This window comes from Equus asinus, chromosome 13 (genome assembly GCF_041296235.1).
Source record: "Equus asinus isolate D_3611 breed Donkey chromosome 13, EquAss-T2T_v2, whole genome shotgun sequence".
Classification (NCBI taxonomy): Eukaryota; Metazoa; Chordata; class Mammalia; order Perissodactyla; family Equidae; genus Equus; species Equus asinus.
The window spans coordinates 4062896-4078828 of record NC_091802.1 but is presented as its reverse complement, the minus strand read 5'-3'; the positions used below and the strand labels follow the sequence as shown (position 1 = coordinate 4078828).

Here is a 15933-nt window from a genome sequence, read left to right as displayed (position 1 = left end):
GGGGGTCTGTCGCAGCGTCGCGCCCGCTTCTCCGTCTGAGGAGGCTGAGGCGTGTGGCGCCATGGCTGGCGCCTTGCCGGCGGTCACGCTGCCGTCTGTGGTGGCGGAGCTTCTGAGCGAGATGGCCGCGGCGGTGCAGGAGGGGGCGCGAAGTACGGGCCGGGGCGCGGGCGTGGCTGCGTCGTGGGCCGTTTGCCGGGGGCGGGAGGCGCGGGCCTCGCCCGGGGGGCGCTACCCTCGCCCTGGCCGTTACGTGCTGTTTTCCCTTGTGGTTCTATCTCCAAACCTCCTGGTCGCAAGAAAAAGAAAGGAGAAGAAGAGGTGAAAGTGTTTAGCGTCCAGCGCAGTAGCCCCTGCGGCCGCTCGTCAGGAGCGCGCCGGCCGGGGCGCCGGGGGCCCGCAGGGGCTCACAGAGGCTCGCAGAGGTCCAGTTTGGAATTAGTAAACTTGCCTATAGTCCTTATCTCTCAAAATCTTACGTTAATTTTAAAATTAGTCCTCTCATAACGTTTTGTTCAGCAAATAAGTATTTTAGGGCCAAATGCGCCGGCGGGCTGCAGCAAACCCGGATGCTGGGGAGGCACCTGGAGCTTTTCTCTGAGCGGCAGAGGGCGCTGAGCGGCCCGCCGGGCGGCCCCGGGGTGGGCGGCGAGCTGGGTGCGGGCGGCGCGGCCGCTGAGGGGCCGACTGACGACGCGGGCTGGGCCGCGGATCTGCCCCCGGGGGGCTTTTGTTCTAAAGCCGCCGCGCTTTGAAAGGGTTTATCTTGACTTAACTGTTTTTGGAGGATTGAGAGAAGTAAGCCAACTTTTGTTTTTCTAAGTTCAGACTAACACAGTGTGTATGCTTGAAAGAGCAGGCCAGCCAGGTGGGCAAACGTGTTCTGACCCCAGGAAGGGTGGGGAAGAAGCCAGCCCGTTGTCGGCTCGAACAGTGGTTGACAGAAGGGGCTCTGTCCGAGTGGGTTAGTCCGGACCCTGTGACGGCCTCCGAGGGGCCCAGTAAGTGCCCCTGGAGCTCATGGCGCACCCAGAGGGGCCACTGCCGTTGATCCATGTTTATTGTCAGCAGAACCGTTTTCTGCTATTTTAAAATCTTTGTCCTAGGTAGTCATACACGCTTCCTGACCCCTCTCCTTCAATGGCCGTGTTTTCAGAGCAAGATTCTGCGTTTCCACTCGGATGATGTAAAATCTAGTCACAGCTGAGCTGTGTAGGAAGCTATGATTACGTTTCCTTTCCTGCATAGCTTTTGGTTTTCCCTGGAATTACCAACTTTGGTGGTTGTGTTTGCTTGCTTGTTTAGTGTTCTACCTATTGATCCCTAATTCGGCCTCAGACTCTTTACCACTGTCCTCAGTCTCTCCCCGAGATGCTCAGATGAGTGCTGTCAAGTTCCTTCTCCCCAGAAGTCTCTCGTGGGGCCTCCGACTCCCCCTGACGGTGGCCTGGCCGTCCCTGGCTGTCTCCTCACATCCGCCTGCCCTGTTACTGTCCTGGGGATTTCCTTTGCCCGTGTTGAACTTTAGTATATCCTACAATTTGCTTTTTCTCGGCTTACTGTCTTATTTTATAGAGCGCGTGCTCTACTGCATCCTGAAAAAGAGTGCATGAGATGTACTTTTTGAGGCTTTGTATGTTTGAAAAGGTTCTGTTTCTATCCTCACACTTAGTTGATAGTTTGGCTAGGTATTGAATTATATGTTGGAAATAATATTTCTTCGGACACCTGAAAGCATTATTGCAGTACCTTCTACTTTCTTAAACCTACTTTAAAGGAGTCTTATTTTAGCCCCCCTGCTTCATCCTCACCTCCAGAGTGATCTGGTGCCACCAGTTGCTGAGGAATTGTTTTGGGGTGGAGGAGTGGATTCTGGAGTGTAAATCAGGTTATTGCCTAGCTCTCCTCATTGCTGGCTTAGGATTCAGTTTTCTTGGGTCTTGTAAATTATTTTCCAACATATTTTGGCGGTTGTTTCTCCCTGTCCTCCTCATCCTTTGGAGTTTATGCTTTTTAAAAAAGCCTTCTATTATAGTTTAGTGGAATATTGGGAAGGGGTAAAATTAGATTCATAGGCTCAACTCACCACCTTTCACAAAAATCTTTTTGGTTATAGTCTTTTAAGATTTTTATGTCTGTGGTCACTGGTTTAACATCATTAACTTTCTTTCCATTTCCTGTTTTACAGTTCCTGATGAGCATCTGTTATCGTAAGTACATCTCCTGTCGTACTTTTTTTTTTATTGAGTTACTGATAGATTACAGTCTTGTGAAATTTCAGTCGTACATTGTTGTCCGTCAGTCATGTTGTAGGTGCACCCCTTCACCCTTTATGCCCACCCCCCATCCCCCCTTTCCCCTGGTAGCCACTAATCTGTTCTCTTTGTCCACATGTTTAAATTCCTCACATGAGTGGAGTCATACAGAGATCGTCCTTCTCTATCTGGTTTATTTCACTTAACATAATTCCCTCAAGGTCCATCCATGTTGTTGCAAATGGGACAATTTGGTTCTTTTTTATGGCTGAGTAGTATTCCCTTGTATATATGTACCACATCTTCTTTATCCAGCCATCTGTTGATGGGCACTTAGGTTGCTTCCACGTCTTGGCTGTTGTAAATAACGCTGCAATGAACATTGGGGTGCATAGGACTTTTGGGATTGCTGCCTTCAAGCTCTTTGGATGAATACCCAGTAGTGGAATAGCTGGTTCGTATGCTAGTTCTATTTTTAACTTTTTGAGGAATCTCCATACTGTTTTCCATAGTGGCTGCACCAGTTTGCATTCCCACCAGCAGCATATGAGGGTTCCTTTTTCTCCACAACCTCTCCAACATTTGTTACTATTAGTTTTAGTTATTTTTGTCATTCTAATGGGTGTAAGGTGATATCTTAGTGTAGTTTTGATTTGCATTTCCCTGATGATCAGCGATGATGAGCATCTTTTCATGTGCCTATTGGCCATCCGTGTATCTTTGGAGAAATGTCTGTTCATGTCTTCTGCCCATTTTTAGATCGGGTTGTTTGATTTTTTGTTGTTGAGTTGTGTGAGTTCTTTATATATTATGGATATTAAGCCTTTGTCGGATGGATGACTTGCAAATATCTTTTCCCAGTTAGTGGGTTGTTTTTTTGTTTCAATCCTGTTTTCCCTTGCCTTGAAGAAGCTCTTTAGTCTGATGAAGTCCCATTTGTTTATTCTTTCTATTGTTTCTGTTCTCTGAGAAGACATGGTGTCCGAAAAGATCCTTTTAATACTGATGTCAAAGAGTGTACTGCCTACATTTTCTTCTAGAAGCCTTATGGTTTCAGGTCTCAGCTTTAGGTCTTTGATCCATTTTGAGATTATTTTGGTGAATGGTGAAAAAGAATGGTCAATTTTCATTCTTTTACATGTGGCTGTCCAGTTTTCCCAGCACCATTTGTTGAAAAGACTTTCTTTTCTCCATTGTAGGCCCTCAACTCCTTGGTCGAAGATTAGCTGTCCATAGATGTGTGGTTTTATTCCTGTGCTTTCAATTCTGTTCCATTGATCTGTGCACCTGTTTTTGTACCAGTACCATGCTGTTTTGATTAGTGTAGCTTTGTAGTATGTTTTGAAGTCAGGGATTGTGATGCCTCCAGCTGTGTTCTTTTTTCTCAGGATTCCTTTAGCAATTCAAGGTCTTTTGTTGCCCCATAAGAATTTTAGGATTCTTTGTTCAATTTCTGTAAAGAATGTCGTTGGGATTCTGATTGGGATTGCATTGAATCTGTAGATTGCTTTAGGTAGTATGGGAGCGTTATTTCTTCTTGATGAAGTAGCCCTTTGATCATTATATATTGGCCCTCTATGTCTCTCTTTACCTGCTTTATCTTGAAGTCTCTTTTGTCTGATGTAATTATTGCAACATCTGCTTTCTTTTGTTTGCTATTAGCTTGGAGTACTGTCTTCCACCCCTTCACTCTGAGCCTGTGTTTCCTGGAGGCAACAAATTGTTGGATCTTGTTCTTTAATCCATTTTGCCACTCTGTGTCTTTTTATTGGAGAGTTCAGTCAGTTTACATTGAGGGTGATTATTGACGCGTGAGGGCTTAATGCTGGCATTCTGATGCTCATTTTCCAGTTTTCCTGTGTTTCCTTTGTTTCTCGTCCTCTGTGTTTTAGCCTACCCATTGACTTCTGCAATTTCTTATGCTGGGTTTCTTAGATTTTTCCTTATTTATGTTTTGTGTCTCTGTTCTGTTTTTTAGTTCAGTGGCTACCCTGAAGTTTCAGAATCTCGTGTATAACATAGTCCGTTTTCTGGTGATCTGTTACTTACTTAGCCTAGACTGTTTCAGTCCCTTTCCTCCTCCCCTCCTAAATTATTATTTTCATCTCTTATTCCAACTTGTGTTGTGAGTTTGTGGTTAGAGTGCTAAGATTGTCTTTGCTTTGGTGGTTTCCTTCCCTTTATCCTAATGCTATAGTTGAATGTTTGCTATCCTATTCAGATTCTGTCTGTCTCCCTACTCTGTGTTTTGTGACCGCTTTCTCCCTTTTTTCTTTTTTCAGATATAAGAGCCTTCTTGAGGATTTCTTGTAGTGGAGGTCTTGTGACTACGAAGTCCCTTAGCTTTTGTTTGTCTGGAAAAGATTTAATTTCTCCCTCATATCTGAAGGATGTTTTTGCTGGATAGAGTATTCTTGGCTGAAGATTTTTATCCTGTAAAGTTTTCAATATGTCACTCCAATCTCTCCTAGCTTGTAAGGTTTCTGTAGAGAAATCCACTGAAAGTCTGATGGGGGTTCCTTTGTAGGTTATTTTCTTCTGCCTTGCTGCCCTGAGTCGTCTTTCTTTGTCATTCATTTTTGCCATTTTTACTGCTATATGCCTTGCAGTAGGTCTTTTTACATTGACAAATCTAGGAGATCTGAAAGCTTCCTCCACACACATTTCTCTCTGAATCCCTAGATTTGGGAAGTTCTCTTCTATTATTTCATTGAGCACACTTTCTGCTCCATTTTCCTTTTCCACACCCTCAGGAATTCCAATTATTCTTAAGTTGCATTTTCTCATTGAGTCAGCTATTTCTCAGAGATTTTCTTCGGTTTTTTTAATTCTTAGTTCTCTTCCTCAGTCTGGAGGCATTCAGTCTGTCTATCTTCAGTTATGCTAATTTACTCCTCTATTGTGCCTACAGGGGCATTCAGGGAATCCATATTCTCTTTTATCTGATCCATTGTATTTTTCATCTCTAGTATTTCTGAGTGATTCTTCTTTATAGTTTCAATCTCTTTTATGAAGTAACTCCAGAACTCATTGACTTGTTTCTCTATATTCCCCTTTACCTCATTGAGTATTTTGATGATAACTATTTTGAATTCATCTTCACTTAGTTTACCTATTTCCAAGTCCTCAGGACATACTTTTGTGTTTTTCTTGTTTTCCTTGTGGACTGGAGCTTTTATAAATTGCTGGATGGTAGAGGAGCAGTTTTTGCACATGATGTGATTATTTGGTTGCGGTTACAGCCTGTCACCACTAGATGGGGGTCGAGAGCCACACGTTCTGAGCCCTCCACCTTCAGCTGGGATGGTGGCGCGCAGTGCGGGTTGGGGGAGGAGGGGCACTTTCTCTTGTGCGCCCGACCTGCATTTGGATCAGCTCTTGCTCTCTGGTCTCCCAGGGCCCTGGCTTGATGGGGTCCCCCCATGTGAAAGCTTTCCCTGTTAGAGGGTTTCTGCTGCACAGGCAGTGGGAGTCCTGGACGATTCCACGGATGTGTGGCCCCTCCCCTGCTGCTTCCGTCCCTTGGCAGTGATCCCAGTCTCTAGGGGGGTGAACGAAGTTCTCTCTTACCCCGTTCCAGCTCCTCTGACAGCGGCTCCAACCTCTCCACCCTCCATTGTTTGGCTGCTGCAGGTCTCTGACAGTTTCTGTTATTAGGATTTTTTTTTTTCGGTTGGAAAGCAGTTGCTCTTTTTGGTTGTAATTTGGACGGAAGAGAGTCCTGGGTGAGCTCACCCCGCCATGTTGCTGACGTCACTCCGTCCTTGTTTTTTTTTTTAACCATTAACGTATTTTAAAAGCTAAATCCTTTCAACATCAACTCTTGAATTTTTTTTCTTTTTGAGAAAGATCGGCCCTGAGCTAACATCCACTGCCAATCCTCTTTTTGCTGAGGAAGATTGGCCCTGAGCTAACATCTGTGCCCATCTTCCTCCATTTTATATGTGGGACACTTGCCACTGCATGGCTTGACAACCAATGCTAGGTCTGTGCCTGGGATCCGAACTGGTGAACCCCACGCTGCCAAAGCGGAGCTCACGAACATAACCACTATGCCACAGGGCTGGCCCCTCAACTCTTGATGTTTAAAAATATTCTTACTAAACTAGGAACAATATTTTCTCGACGTGATTGTTAAACATCTGTCTCAAATGAATAGCCAACACCATATTTGCCAGCACAAGGCACTCCGGTGTTGTCCTATGCCACTTTTGTTTAACGTTGTTCTAGAAGTTGTAGCTGTTACACTAACACATGAAAAAGAAATCAGCATACCTATCTTCAAGGAAAGACAATTATCATTATTTGTAGATGATATAACTACTTTTTAAAAACCAAGAGAGGGGCTGGCCCAGTGGCACAGTGGTTGAATGCGCACATTCCGCTTCTTGGTGGCCTGGGGTTTGCCGGTTCAGATCCCAGGTGCAGACATGGCACCGCTTGGCAAGGCATGCTGTAGTAGGCATCACACATATAAAGTAGAGGAAGATGGGCACAGATGTTAGCTCAGGGCCAGTCTTCCTCAGCAAAAAGAGGAGGATTGGCAGCAGTTAGTTCAGGGCTAATCTTCCTTTAAAATTTTTTTTAAAAATTAAAGCCAAGAGAATACAATTTTTTTAAAAAATACAGAACTTCAAAATTGTTTTCTTTCATACACAAAGTTAAAAAATATAATTACTTTCTCAATAGCAATAAAAAAGTGAAAGCTACCTAGGAATAAGTGACATTTAATTGCATATATACCCTTATATTTACAAGTCCAAGAGGATATACACCAACCTCTATCAGTGATTATCTCAGGGAAGGAAAGAGCTGAAATTTAGAAAAGCGTTTTAACCTTTTCTCTATTAAGTTTTTTACAAATATTATACATTATTAGAAAAAAGTAGCTACTTATAAAACAAAGAAAATAGGCAAATAATAAAAGAATGCAAACAAACCTGGAAACAATCTAATTATTCAAATTAGGTTTGTAAACTCTAACCCAAAATAGAGTTTGGGGGAAGTAAAAATAATTCATCTTTACAGTGGAATTCTTTGTAACCATTAAAAGTGATATAGAAAAATACTGCATTCAAGAGACGTTTATAATGTGTTACAAAATGTACAGGGAAGGTTGAAAAGATTCTTTTTAGATCCATTTTTAAAATTAACTGTGATTATCTGTGATTGATAAAGTTACCACCACATTTTATCTCTCTGTTTCTTTTTTGTCTATAGATGATCTTCATATGCTTAATGTAAAAAAAATTTTTAAACTCTCCCCATTTCAGTAGTTTCTCATATAAAGAAACTAGTTTTTTGGAAAATGAAGAAGCTGAACATTTTAATTTTGAAGTCTTAGTGGTTCTGTCTTCTTATTTTGTATAAAAATCATCTGGGTTCTTTACAACATTAACTTTTCAGTTTTAGTTCATTTTATTTTCTAGTTTATAAAAATAACCTATATTCGGGGAAAAAAAAGTTCTTAGAAAATAAAACATAAAAAGCATAAACAATCATACCACCCAGTGATAATCACTGTTACATTTCAGTTTATTGCCTTTTTAAAAAATTAAACATTTTGAGATAATTGTAGATTTTCTTAAGAAAAAATTTTTTACATGATCGAGAGTTTCTAAATATACAATTTTGTGCCCAGCCTTTCTCACCTAATGTAAGAATTTTCCCACAAATCAAGTTTTTTCCTGATAAGTCATTTAACAACTGGATACCCTTTATTATTAATCCAAAAAGTACAAATTTAACACTCATCAGATGGTCAAACATGAAAAAGTCAGATAATACTGTGTTGGTAAGGACGTGGAGAAAATAGAACTCCCATCAGCACTGATGGGAGTGCTGTTTCCACAGTGGAAAGCTGTTGGCGACACCTGTTAAAACTGAAAAATGTGCATATCTTAAGACCCGGCAATTCTACTTTTACTTAACATAAGCAGGAAGAATTCTCATATGTTCGCCAAGGGACATGTGCAGGGATAATTGAATATTATTTATAATAGTATAAAATGGTAACAATCAGAATGCCCATCAACAGGGTGTGTAAAAAGTAAAATGTAGTATGTACTTACAATGGAACATTATTCAAAAATTGAATTTAGGGGCCGGTCGGGTGACATAGCGGTTAAGTTCGCATGTTCATCTTCGGCAGCCTGGGGTCCACTGGTTCGGATCCTGGGTGTGGACATGGCACTGCTTGGCAAGCCATGCTGTGGTAGGCATCCCACATATAAAGTAGAGGAAGATGGGCATGGATGTTAGCTCAGGGCCAGTCTTCCTCAGCAAAAAGGAGGATCGGCAGCAGTTAGCTCAGGGCTAATCTTCCTCAAAAAAAAAAATTTAAAGAAAATATATTAGCAGCATCATTTTCAAAAGCACATTAAATGGAAAAGAACAAGTTGCAAAAAAAGCTTGCAATATACCTTTTATGTTTTAAAACTTATAAAACAATGCATTTTGTATATGCATGTGCATGTATATGTGTGTGTGTATGCACACACACATATACTATGCATAATAAAATATGAAAACATTAACAGGAAGGAAACCAACAAATGCACCTGATTGCCTCAGGGATGAAGGGAAATTGGGAAGGATAGGAAGCACTGCAAAGCATACAGAGGGCTTCTTTATCTGTAAACAACATGTTAACGTTTATTCTGGGGGGTTGATTACATGAGTTTTGCTATATTTTTTTCCAAGTTAAAGTGAGTTAATTTTTTTTAAATACTGTTATCCTTCAGGTCAAGTTACTGAGGTGACTTTGAGAGTCAGGCAATCTAATCTGAAGCCTTCCTGTTTCCCAGGCTGAAGTTTGTCTTTGGCTCATCAGCCATCCAAGCCTTGGACCTAGTTGATCGTCAGTCCATCACCTTAATCTCATCGCCCAGCGGGAGGCGTGTTTACCAGGTAGAGATCTAGATGTGGGGATACCCCTTGGGACAAAATGTTTTCATGAATCTCTATAGAAGTTGGTAACCAGCTTTAAGTATTTCCTGAACTGTTGAAAAGCATTTGACCCAATTTGGTAAAATTAGTGTATCAGTAGTAAAAATAAGATAAATATGACCTATTAACTCTACCTAGTAGCAGTGTGTACTACCAACAATGATGTGGAGAGGCTCTTTTCTCAGGTCTAATGGAATATAATTGACTTTTGCATTCCTATTGTTTGAGAATAGAGGCGCTTCCCCCACCCCCCAAAAAAACGTGTTGAGATCTTCACCTTGTTCATTATCTCTTGCTTACAAGCAAAAGCCAAAATGCATTTTGAGGCCCTTGTACATGCTTGGATTCATCTATCAAAAATGATCTTTCAAAACTGTTGTCAGGAAGTATTTATTAAGGGTCAAATTGTGCTGAATGCAGGCAGTCTACTTGGACCTCAGTTTTGCCCTCTAAAGCGTAAGATAGGTAGATTTGTAGAGTAACAACCTCTTATCAGACTCTGAATTACTTTCATGTGTTATTGATAATTCTCACCAAAAGCCCAGCAAGGTATTTATTTTGCAGGAAACTGAGACGCAGAAAAGTAAATTAACAGTCACGTCTGGCAACTAGGATTTGTAACTGCTATCCCACACTGCCTGTCTATATAAGCAGTGGGCCAGACTCCAACCCATCCCCATCTTCCACCCCCCGTTTAGCTATATGAGACAATGGTAAGTGCAGGTGGGATTGAGGGAAGGGAATATTGTGAATGAAATAAAAATATTGGCAGTGGTCTGCAAAACTTTGTTTCTGGCTTGGAACGGGTAAAAAAGAAGTCATCTGCTCTTGTAAATAATCCAGGCCTTGCTGAAGGCCAGAAAAGAGGAAATTTTTCCTTGTTTGGATTCTGGTTTGTTTACAATGAATTCAGAGCTGAAACCACATCAGTTAATTCTTAGTGAGTGAATGGCTTAAAGCCTGCTTCGGCAAATAGGTGCCTTTGCTTAGTGAATTAACTTGCTGTTCCACATTGTAGCATAACTTAACTGACCTGGCAAAATCTTCATGCATTTCTTCATTAAGGAAATGGGGTAATTAGTATTGAATGCTGCAGTGAAAACTTTTGCTCTATATTTACTTAAAAGAGACTGCCTATTAGAATTTTCTCATGGTGAATTTATCAGTTAATAATCAGAGTTATTAAATGATGTTCTTTGTACCTGAGGAGGTGTTTCCATTTTCTTTTTTCCTAAACGAGAAGGGCCCTTGAGTTTTTCCCATGTCTTTTAGTTTAAGATTTTTTTGTCTCAGTTCAAATGTTAGCATAACACTTGACTTGTGCAAGCAGACTTCTAACTGTCCTCTAGTTCTGTGATCTAGTTATTAGTTAAACTCTTAAAGATTTTGCTTGAAATATTTTAATTATTGACTTTTTGTTCCTCCCACGCTTACTGTGACTTGTTTAGTTTTCGTCATTCACATCCTGTATTATGTTACATTGCTTTATTTGTCATAAAAATGGTAACTTCCTAGAATTGTGGCTGTTAGCTTGGACTTTGAAGTAAATGAGGCTTAGAAATCTTATATACACCCTCACATTAACTCCGAAATTTCAAAGGCTTACAAAGACAAAGTTTTATATCTCATTCATGCTGCATATCCATTAAGAGTCAACTGTAGCCGTGCTTCAAAACATCTTCACTCAGGGATCCCAGTTAGTGGAGCAGCCCCTATCTGGATCATTGTGGATCTCATAGCAGAGAGAAAAGAGGTCATGGTATGTACCAATTTTTAATGTTTCTGCTTGCTCACATTTCACTGGCCAAAGCAGGTCACATAGCCAGACTGTATTTAATAGGGCAGGAGTGTATAATCTTCTTTCAGAGAGAGGCATCAGGCATAGGGAACAATAAATAATACAGCTGACCACTGTGATAGATCCTAAGAGGCTTGGAGCAGTCATAAAATAAAACTACTTGTCGGGGGCCGGCCCGGTGGCACAGCAGTTAAGTGCGCACATTCCGCTTTTAGCGGCCCGGGGTTCGTCAGTTCAGATCCGGGGTGCAGACATGGCACTGCTTGGCAATCCATGCTGTGGCAGGCGTCCCACATATAAAGTGGAGGAAGATGGGCACAGATGTTATCTCAGGGCCAGTCTTCCTCAGCAAAAAGAGGGAGATTGGCAGCAGATGATAGCTCAGGGCTAATCTCCAGCCGCCCCCCCCCCCCCCAAAATGTGCTTGTGAATGGATGACCATCTAGGTGGGTCACCCTCCTTAGAACCTAACGGAAACCATAGCAGACTTCTTTCACGTGAGGTTCATACAAGTCCCGTCATGGGTCTGAGTATCCTCTTTTCTGTATGTTTCTTTTTTTGAAAGCTCTCTCCTTCTGGAAATAAACATCTCGGACTGTGAGTTGGAGGACTGGGGGCAGTTCCTGTAAGAGGAGGTCATTTTTCCATTGAAGGGTGAAGGAATTGAAGTAGATGATCCCTAAGGTCAATTTCCAGTCTAAACATTTCTAACTCAGATTTTTTGCCTGATTATTGGGTTCATTAGTTGTCCACTGTTAGACAAGGAATAAAAATTCAAAATTTATTCTCTCTTTACAGTATTTACTGCCTCTGGTGGCTGAACATTATACTTTTGTCTTAGCCAGGCTTTGAAAGGTTCAAGCCAGGGAAGCTCTGTAGAATTTCCCCCCTTCCCTAAGTCACCAGGCGTTTATTCAGTTTATTCAGTTCTGATGATTTGGGGACCCCATGATAAGAAGGAACCAGTAGACCATTCAGGTCAGTGTAGAATTCCTACACTGCTTAACTTTAAATCTAGAGAGAAGAGATACAAGAGATAACTAAAGGAAGAATAAATCTAAAGTTTTATTCATTGGTAATAGTTTGGAGACCCAAGAATTGTTCATGTCACTGCTGGATGTTGGTGGGTTTTCTTCCAGGATTGAGTGGAAAACAGTCTGATTTAATGCTCTCCCTTCAGTTTAAGTTTTCCAGACAGACTAGAGAAATTCTTCCACTGACACTCAACAGTCTAGGTGATATGTTTAAAACATTTCAGCACCTCGAGATTGGAATTATGTAAGATGTGATTTTTTCATACCTAATTTGTAACTGGGGCTGCAATTTTTAGTGGATACAATAGGCATCTTCTTACCCAATCATTGGACATTTCTGGTAATCTAGCACCCCGCAAGGAATTCTACTGACTTTGTCAAAAAACCATAGTGACATGGCTGCATCACATAAATCAGTGGACATTTGACAAACAGAAGCCCTACGGCAAATTCCTAAGTGACAATTCATTGTAAAAAACCCATGGGATGTTTCACCTTCCCTTGGATACTAATTTTACACTTCCAGTTTGGAAGTTAACTCTAGGAATGAAGCCCTCACCGTTTTTATTTTTGGCTGCTTAGTGGTAGAGAGACTGAAGTGATTCCTCCAACAGTTTGTCCAATCATGCTACAGACACATCATAATTTCCCTATATGTCTCCTTTTTGTCCCTTGACTGCCAACAAAGCTGTTTGTTCTCGGACTGGGTCTCTTACTAATCCCTCACGTATCTATGTCCTCCTTCCATCCTGCTAGATGCATAGGCAGATCTGGGCTTGCCTCTTTCTGAGACCTCCATCCGGAGCAGCTGAGTCATGCCTTTTGCAAGACTGTTGGCTTTATTCTCCCTGCTCAAATGCTTTTTTTTTTTTTTTTAAGTAGTAACTCATTGATTTATATGCATTTTCTTATTAAAATTCACAGCAGGCTGTTTGCCAAAATTTGGAGGCCGAGGTAAGCTAATAAGCAGCTGAGCCAGGAATCCAAGCCGTGCCTGATTCCAGAGACACAGATATTAATGATGGCTCTCCATCTCCTGAGACATCAAATGCTTTTTGAAAGCCTTCTCACTTTCTTCTGAAGACCTATCAATCTGTCTCACTGCTTACCCTTTTCCTGTTTTCATACTCTCTTGAGGTGTGTGGTGGAAGCTTTACACATATGCTGTGAAATACCAAAGGTTAAGAAACCACAATAAAGTGTAGGTGAGGGAAGCTTTCCCTCTTTATAGTTAACCCTTGGAGTAGGCCCTCTCAGTCACTAGGCAAAGGAACAAAGTAGTTTGTCTGGATGATTTACTTAGCCTGAATCTCTTCAGTTTCATTGTATGACGTCCTCAAGTGCAGAAAACTGAGAAGGAGGGAAGAGTCTGCTCACGGGGAAGTTAAGTTTCCACTTTTGTGTAAAACATTACTGTAGTTCTTCCCAGTGCAATTTGCAGAGTAACTCTGAATCACCAGATAGATAAATTCAAGAGAAGGAAGCAGTTTTCCAGCACACCTTTTGAAGTGTGATGCCATCTGTCCTTTTTGTTCTAGGTACTTGGAAGTTCTGGTAAAACATACACATGTTTGGCTTCTTGTCATTACTGTTCATGTCCTGCATTTGCCTTCTCAGTGCTACGGAAGAGTGACAGCCTACTGGTAAGGATGGGGAAGGCTCTTTCCACTGCAGTCAAATTAAGAGAAATTATTAGCCCTTTCTGCACAGTTTGAGTTGTACAAAATGGGAATTTTACTACATGTTGAAACAAATCATGTTATTTTCCTTGACTTTAGTTAGTCATCTCTTTTGGGTTTACCCCTCCAAAATGCAGAGTCATTTTTAGATCTACATCAATTTCCCAATGTTTTATTTAAAAGGTCACAGATGAAGCTTTGGGGAGGGCAGTAAGGTGATCCTGAAAGTTGGCACTTGGGGAATTAGATGGCCCAATAAAATATGAACTAAATTGAATGTTGGCAACTTTTGCATATCCCCAGCTCCAGTCATGAGGTGTTTCTTCCCTGCCTGTATTACAGGCTGGCCCTTAGCCACACTTGACTTTCCATGAGGTAGGAGAGCACATTGATGCCTTTGCCAATTTTACAGTAGTCCAGAGCATCAAGTAGGAACAAGACATACTCACACAACTCCTTATTCCAAAGGAGAAAGCACTACCCACCAGAGAGCAGGTAGCTATTTTTTAAGTCTTACCAAAGAAGAAAATTACAGCATCCATTCCATTCTTCCCCTTTCTTTTACGCTAACTTTGTAAACATCTTGAGAACTGGGTGGCAAGTTGGGTGTCTCATTGTACAGGAGGCCACATTCATAGCTCATTTGCCATAAGTTTATTTCACCTGTAGAATGACAAGATTAAACCAGGGCCCTTTTAATATCTAAAGCTGTGTGTTGTGTGATATAATGTTCAAAATAGATCATCTCTCCAGAGGTGTGTACAGGCTGATATATGTGAGAGTTCTGCCACCCCTCCCCCCAGGAGTATAACACAGTGGTTAAGGGAGTAGACTGTAGCTCTGAGCACAGGGCTAAAGTGGAGATAAGACCTGTCTTGATGGGGTAGCTGTCAGATTTAATGAGATAATCTATGAGAAGCACTTAGCAACACAGCAACTCAAGAATGTTGACCATTGCTATGAACATCTTTCTGAAGGCAGGAAGAAAGAAATGTAACTTAGGGCTAAAATGGGGAGCCCGTCTTGGTTTTCAATGTGGGTTATATACCCTGTACCTAAACTGGGTATATACCCTCTGGGGTTATATACCCTGTACCTAAGCTGGACCTAAACTGTTTCCTAAAACAACAGGCAGTAAAACTTCCTTTGTCCCCTCTGACTTCCAGAAAGAATACGTCTGTCTCATCTTATCTGCAGTTTTTAGGCAATGAGTTAAAGGCCCATAATCTGTGTGCCCCACTCCTTTTCCTACTAAATGTGATGGTAGTGAGAGATCTTGGTTAGCCTGGCCCTGCTGATTTCTAATCTGTTTGTGTGTTTTGTATTCCAGTGCAAGCATCTCTTGGCAGTTTATCTTAGTCAGGTTATGAGGACCTGTCAGCAGCTGAGTGTCTCTGACAAGCAATTGACTGACATATTATTGACAGAGAAAAAAGAAGAAGCATAAAAGGTACAGATTGAGCATCATTATCTTTGAAAATAGAAGTCCTGGTAAGAAATGCATTTAACCTATTGTGGTTCACGTGGAAGAGAGGTGAAGTAGACCTTCCAGAGACTTCTTGTTACTGTCCCTTTTCCCTCCTGGACTGCAGAAGGGACTGTGGGTTGGAACCCAGGATGTGTGTATAGTCTGAAGCCTTTGCAAGTCTCCTCATGATAAATCTAAACCAAACCTGAGCCCCTTGGGTGAAAAACTTCCTAGATGGAATCAAGCATTTTAGACTCAAAGCCTAATATCGTGTCCACAGTTAGTCAGATTCTTAAGTACCTGAAGTACTAGTAATTTTGAGGAGGTTGGAAAGGTAGATGAAACTGAGTAAGATGAAGTTTAGATGAAGAAGCATTAGTTCCTTTTCTTAGGTCCAGAAAATTATTCTGCAGCAATAAAAGATCAGAGCATAAATGTGGTCAAACAACAGCAAGTATAGAAAGACTTAGGGCTTCTGGTTTCAGTGACCTGCAGGTGTCTGTTGGTGTTGGTGCCTATTTCAGATATCTGTGGTCAAGGAGGCTATGTTGCTGCAAAGTTAGTGTCTAGAACAAAGGTAGTGCTGGTTTTGCTCTGCATGCATTTCTGAGCTTTATAACAAGCCAAGTGAAGGAAAGGACTAAAAAGCATGTCCTGAGGGAAGCTAAAGATTCTATTAGGAATTACCAGTCTGAAGAAAGAAAGGCAAAAGAGATACCAAGTAGAGTCTTAGAAGGGAGAGAAATGGCAG

The 15933-nt window shown here is 41.4% G+C and overlaps 1 protein-coding gene across 8 annotated transcripts in view; it reads left to right on the top strand.

Moving 5' to 3' along the window:
* The first annotated feature begins 42 nt into the window (after window positions 1-42).
* ZSWIM7 (zinc finger SWIM-type containing 7) overlaps window positions 43-15933 on the top strand; it is a 30446-nt gene continuing 14555 nt past the window's right edge. For all 8 annotated transcript variants that reach the window (XR_011493437.1, XR_006512564.2, XM_014853201.3 and 5 more), the window contains exons 1-5: window positions 43-152; window positions 2189-2210; window positions 9062-9164; window positions 13574-13678; window positions 15045-15164. Coding sequence is in view for 6 of the 8 variants with exons in the window: in XM_014853201.3 (XP_014708687.1) it covers window positions 62-152; window positions 2189-2210; window positions 9062-9164; window positions 13574-13678; window positions 15045-15161 (438 nt within the window). In the remaining 2 variants the exon portion in view is untranslated. The remainder of the gene's footprint in view (window positions 153-2188; window positions 2211-9061; window positions 9165-13573; window positions 13679-15044; window positions 15165-15933) is intronic.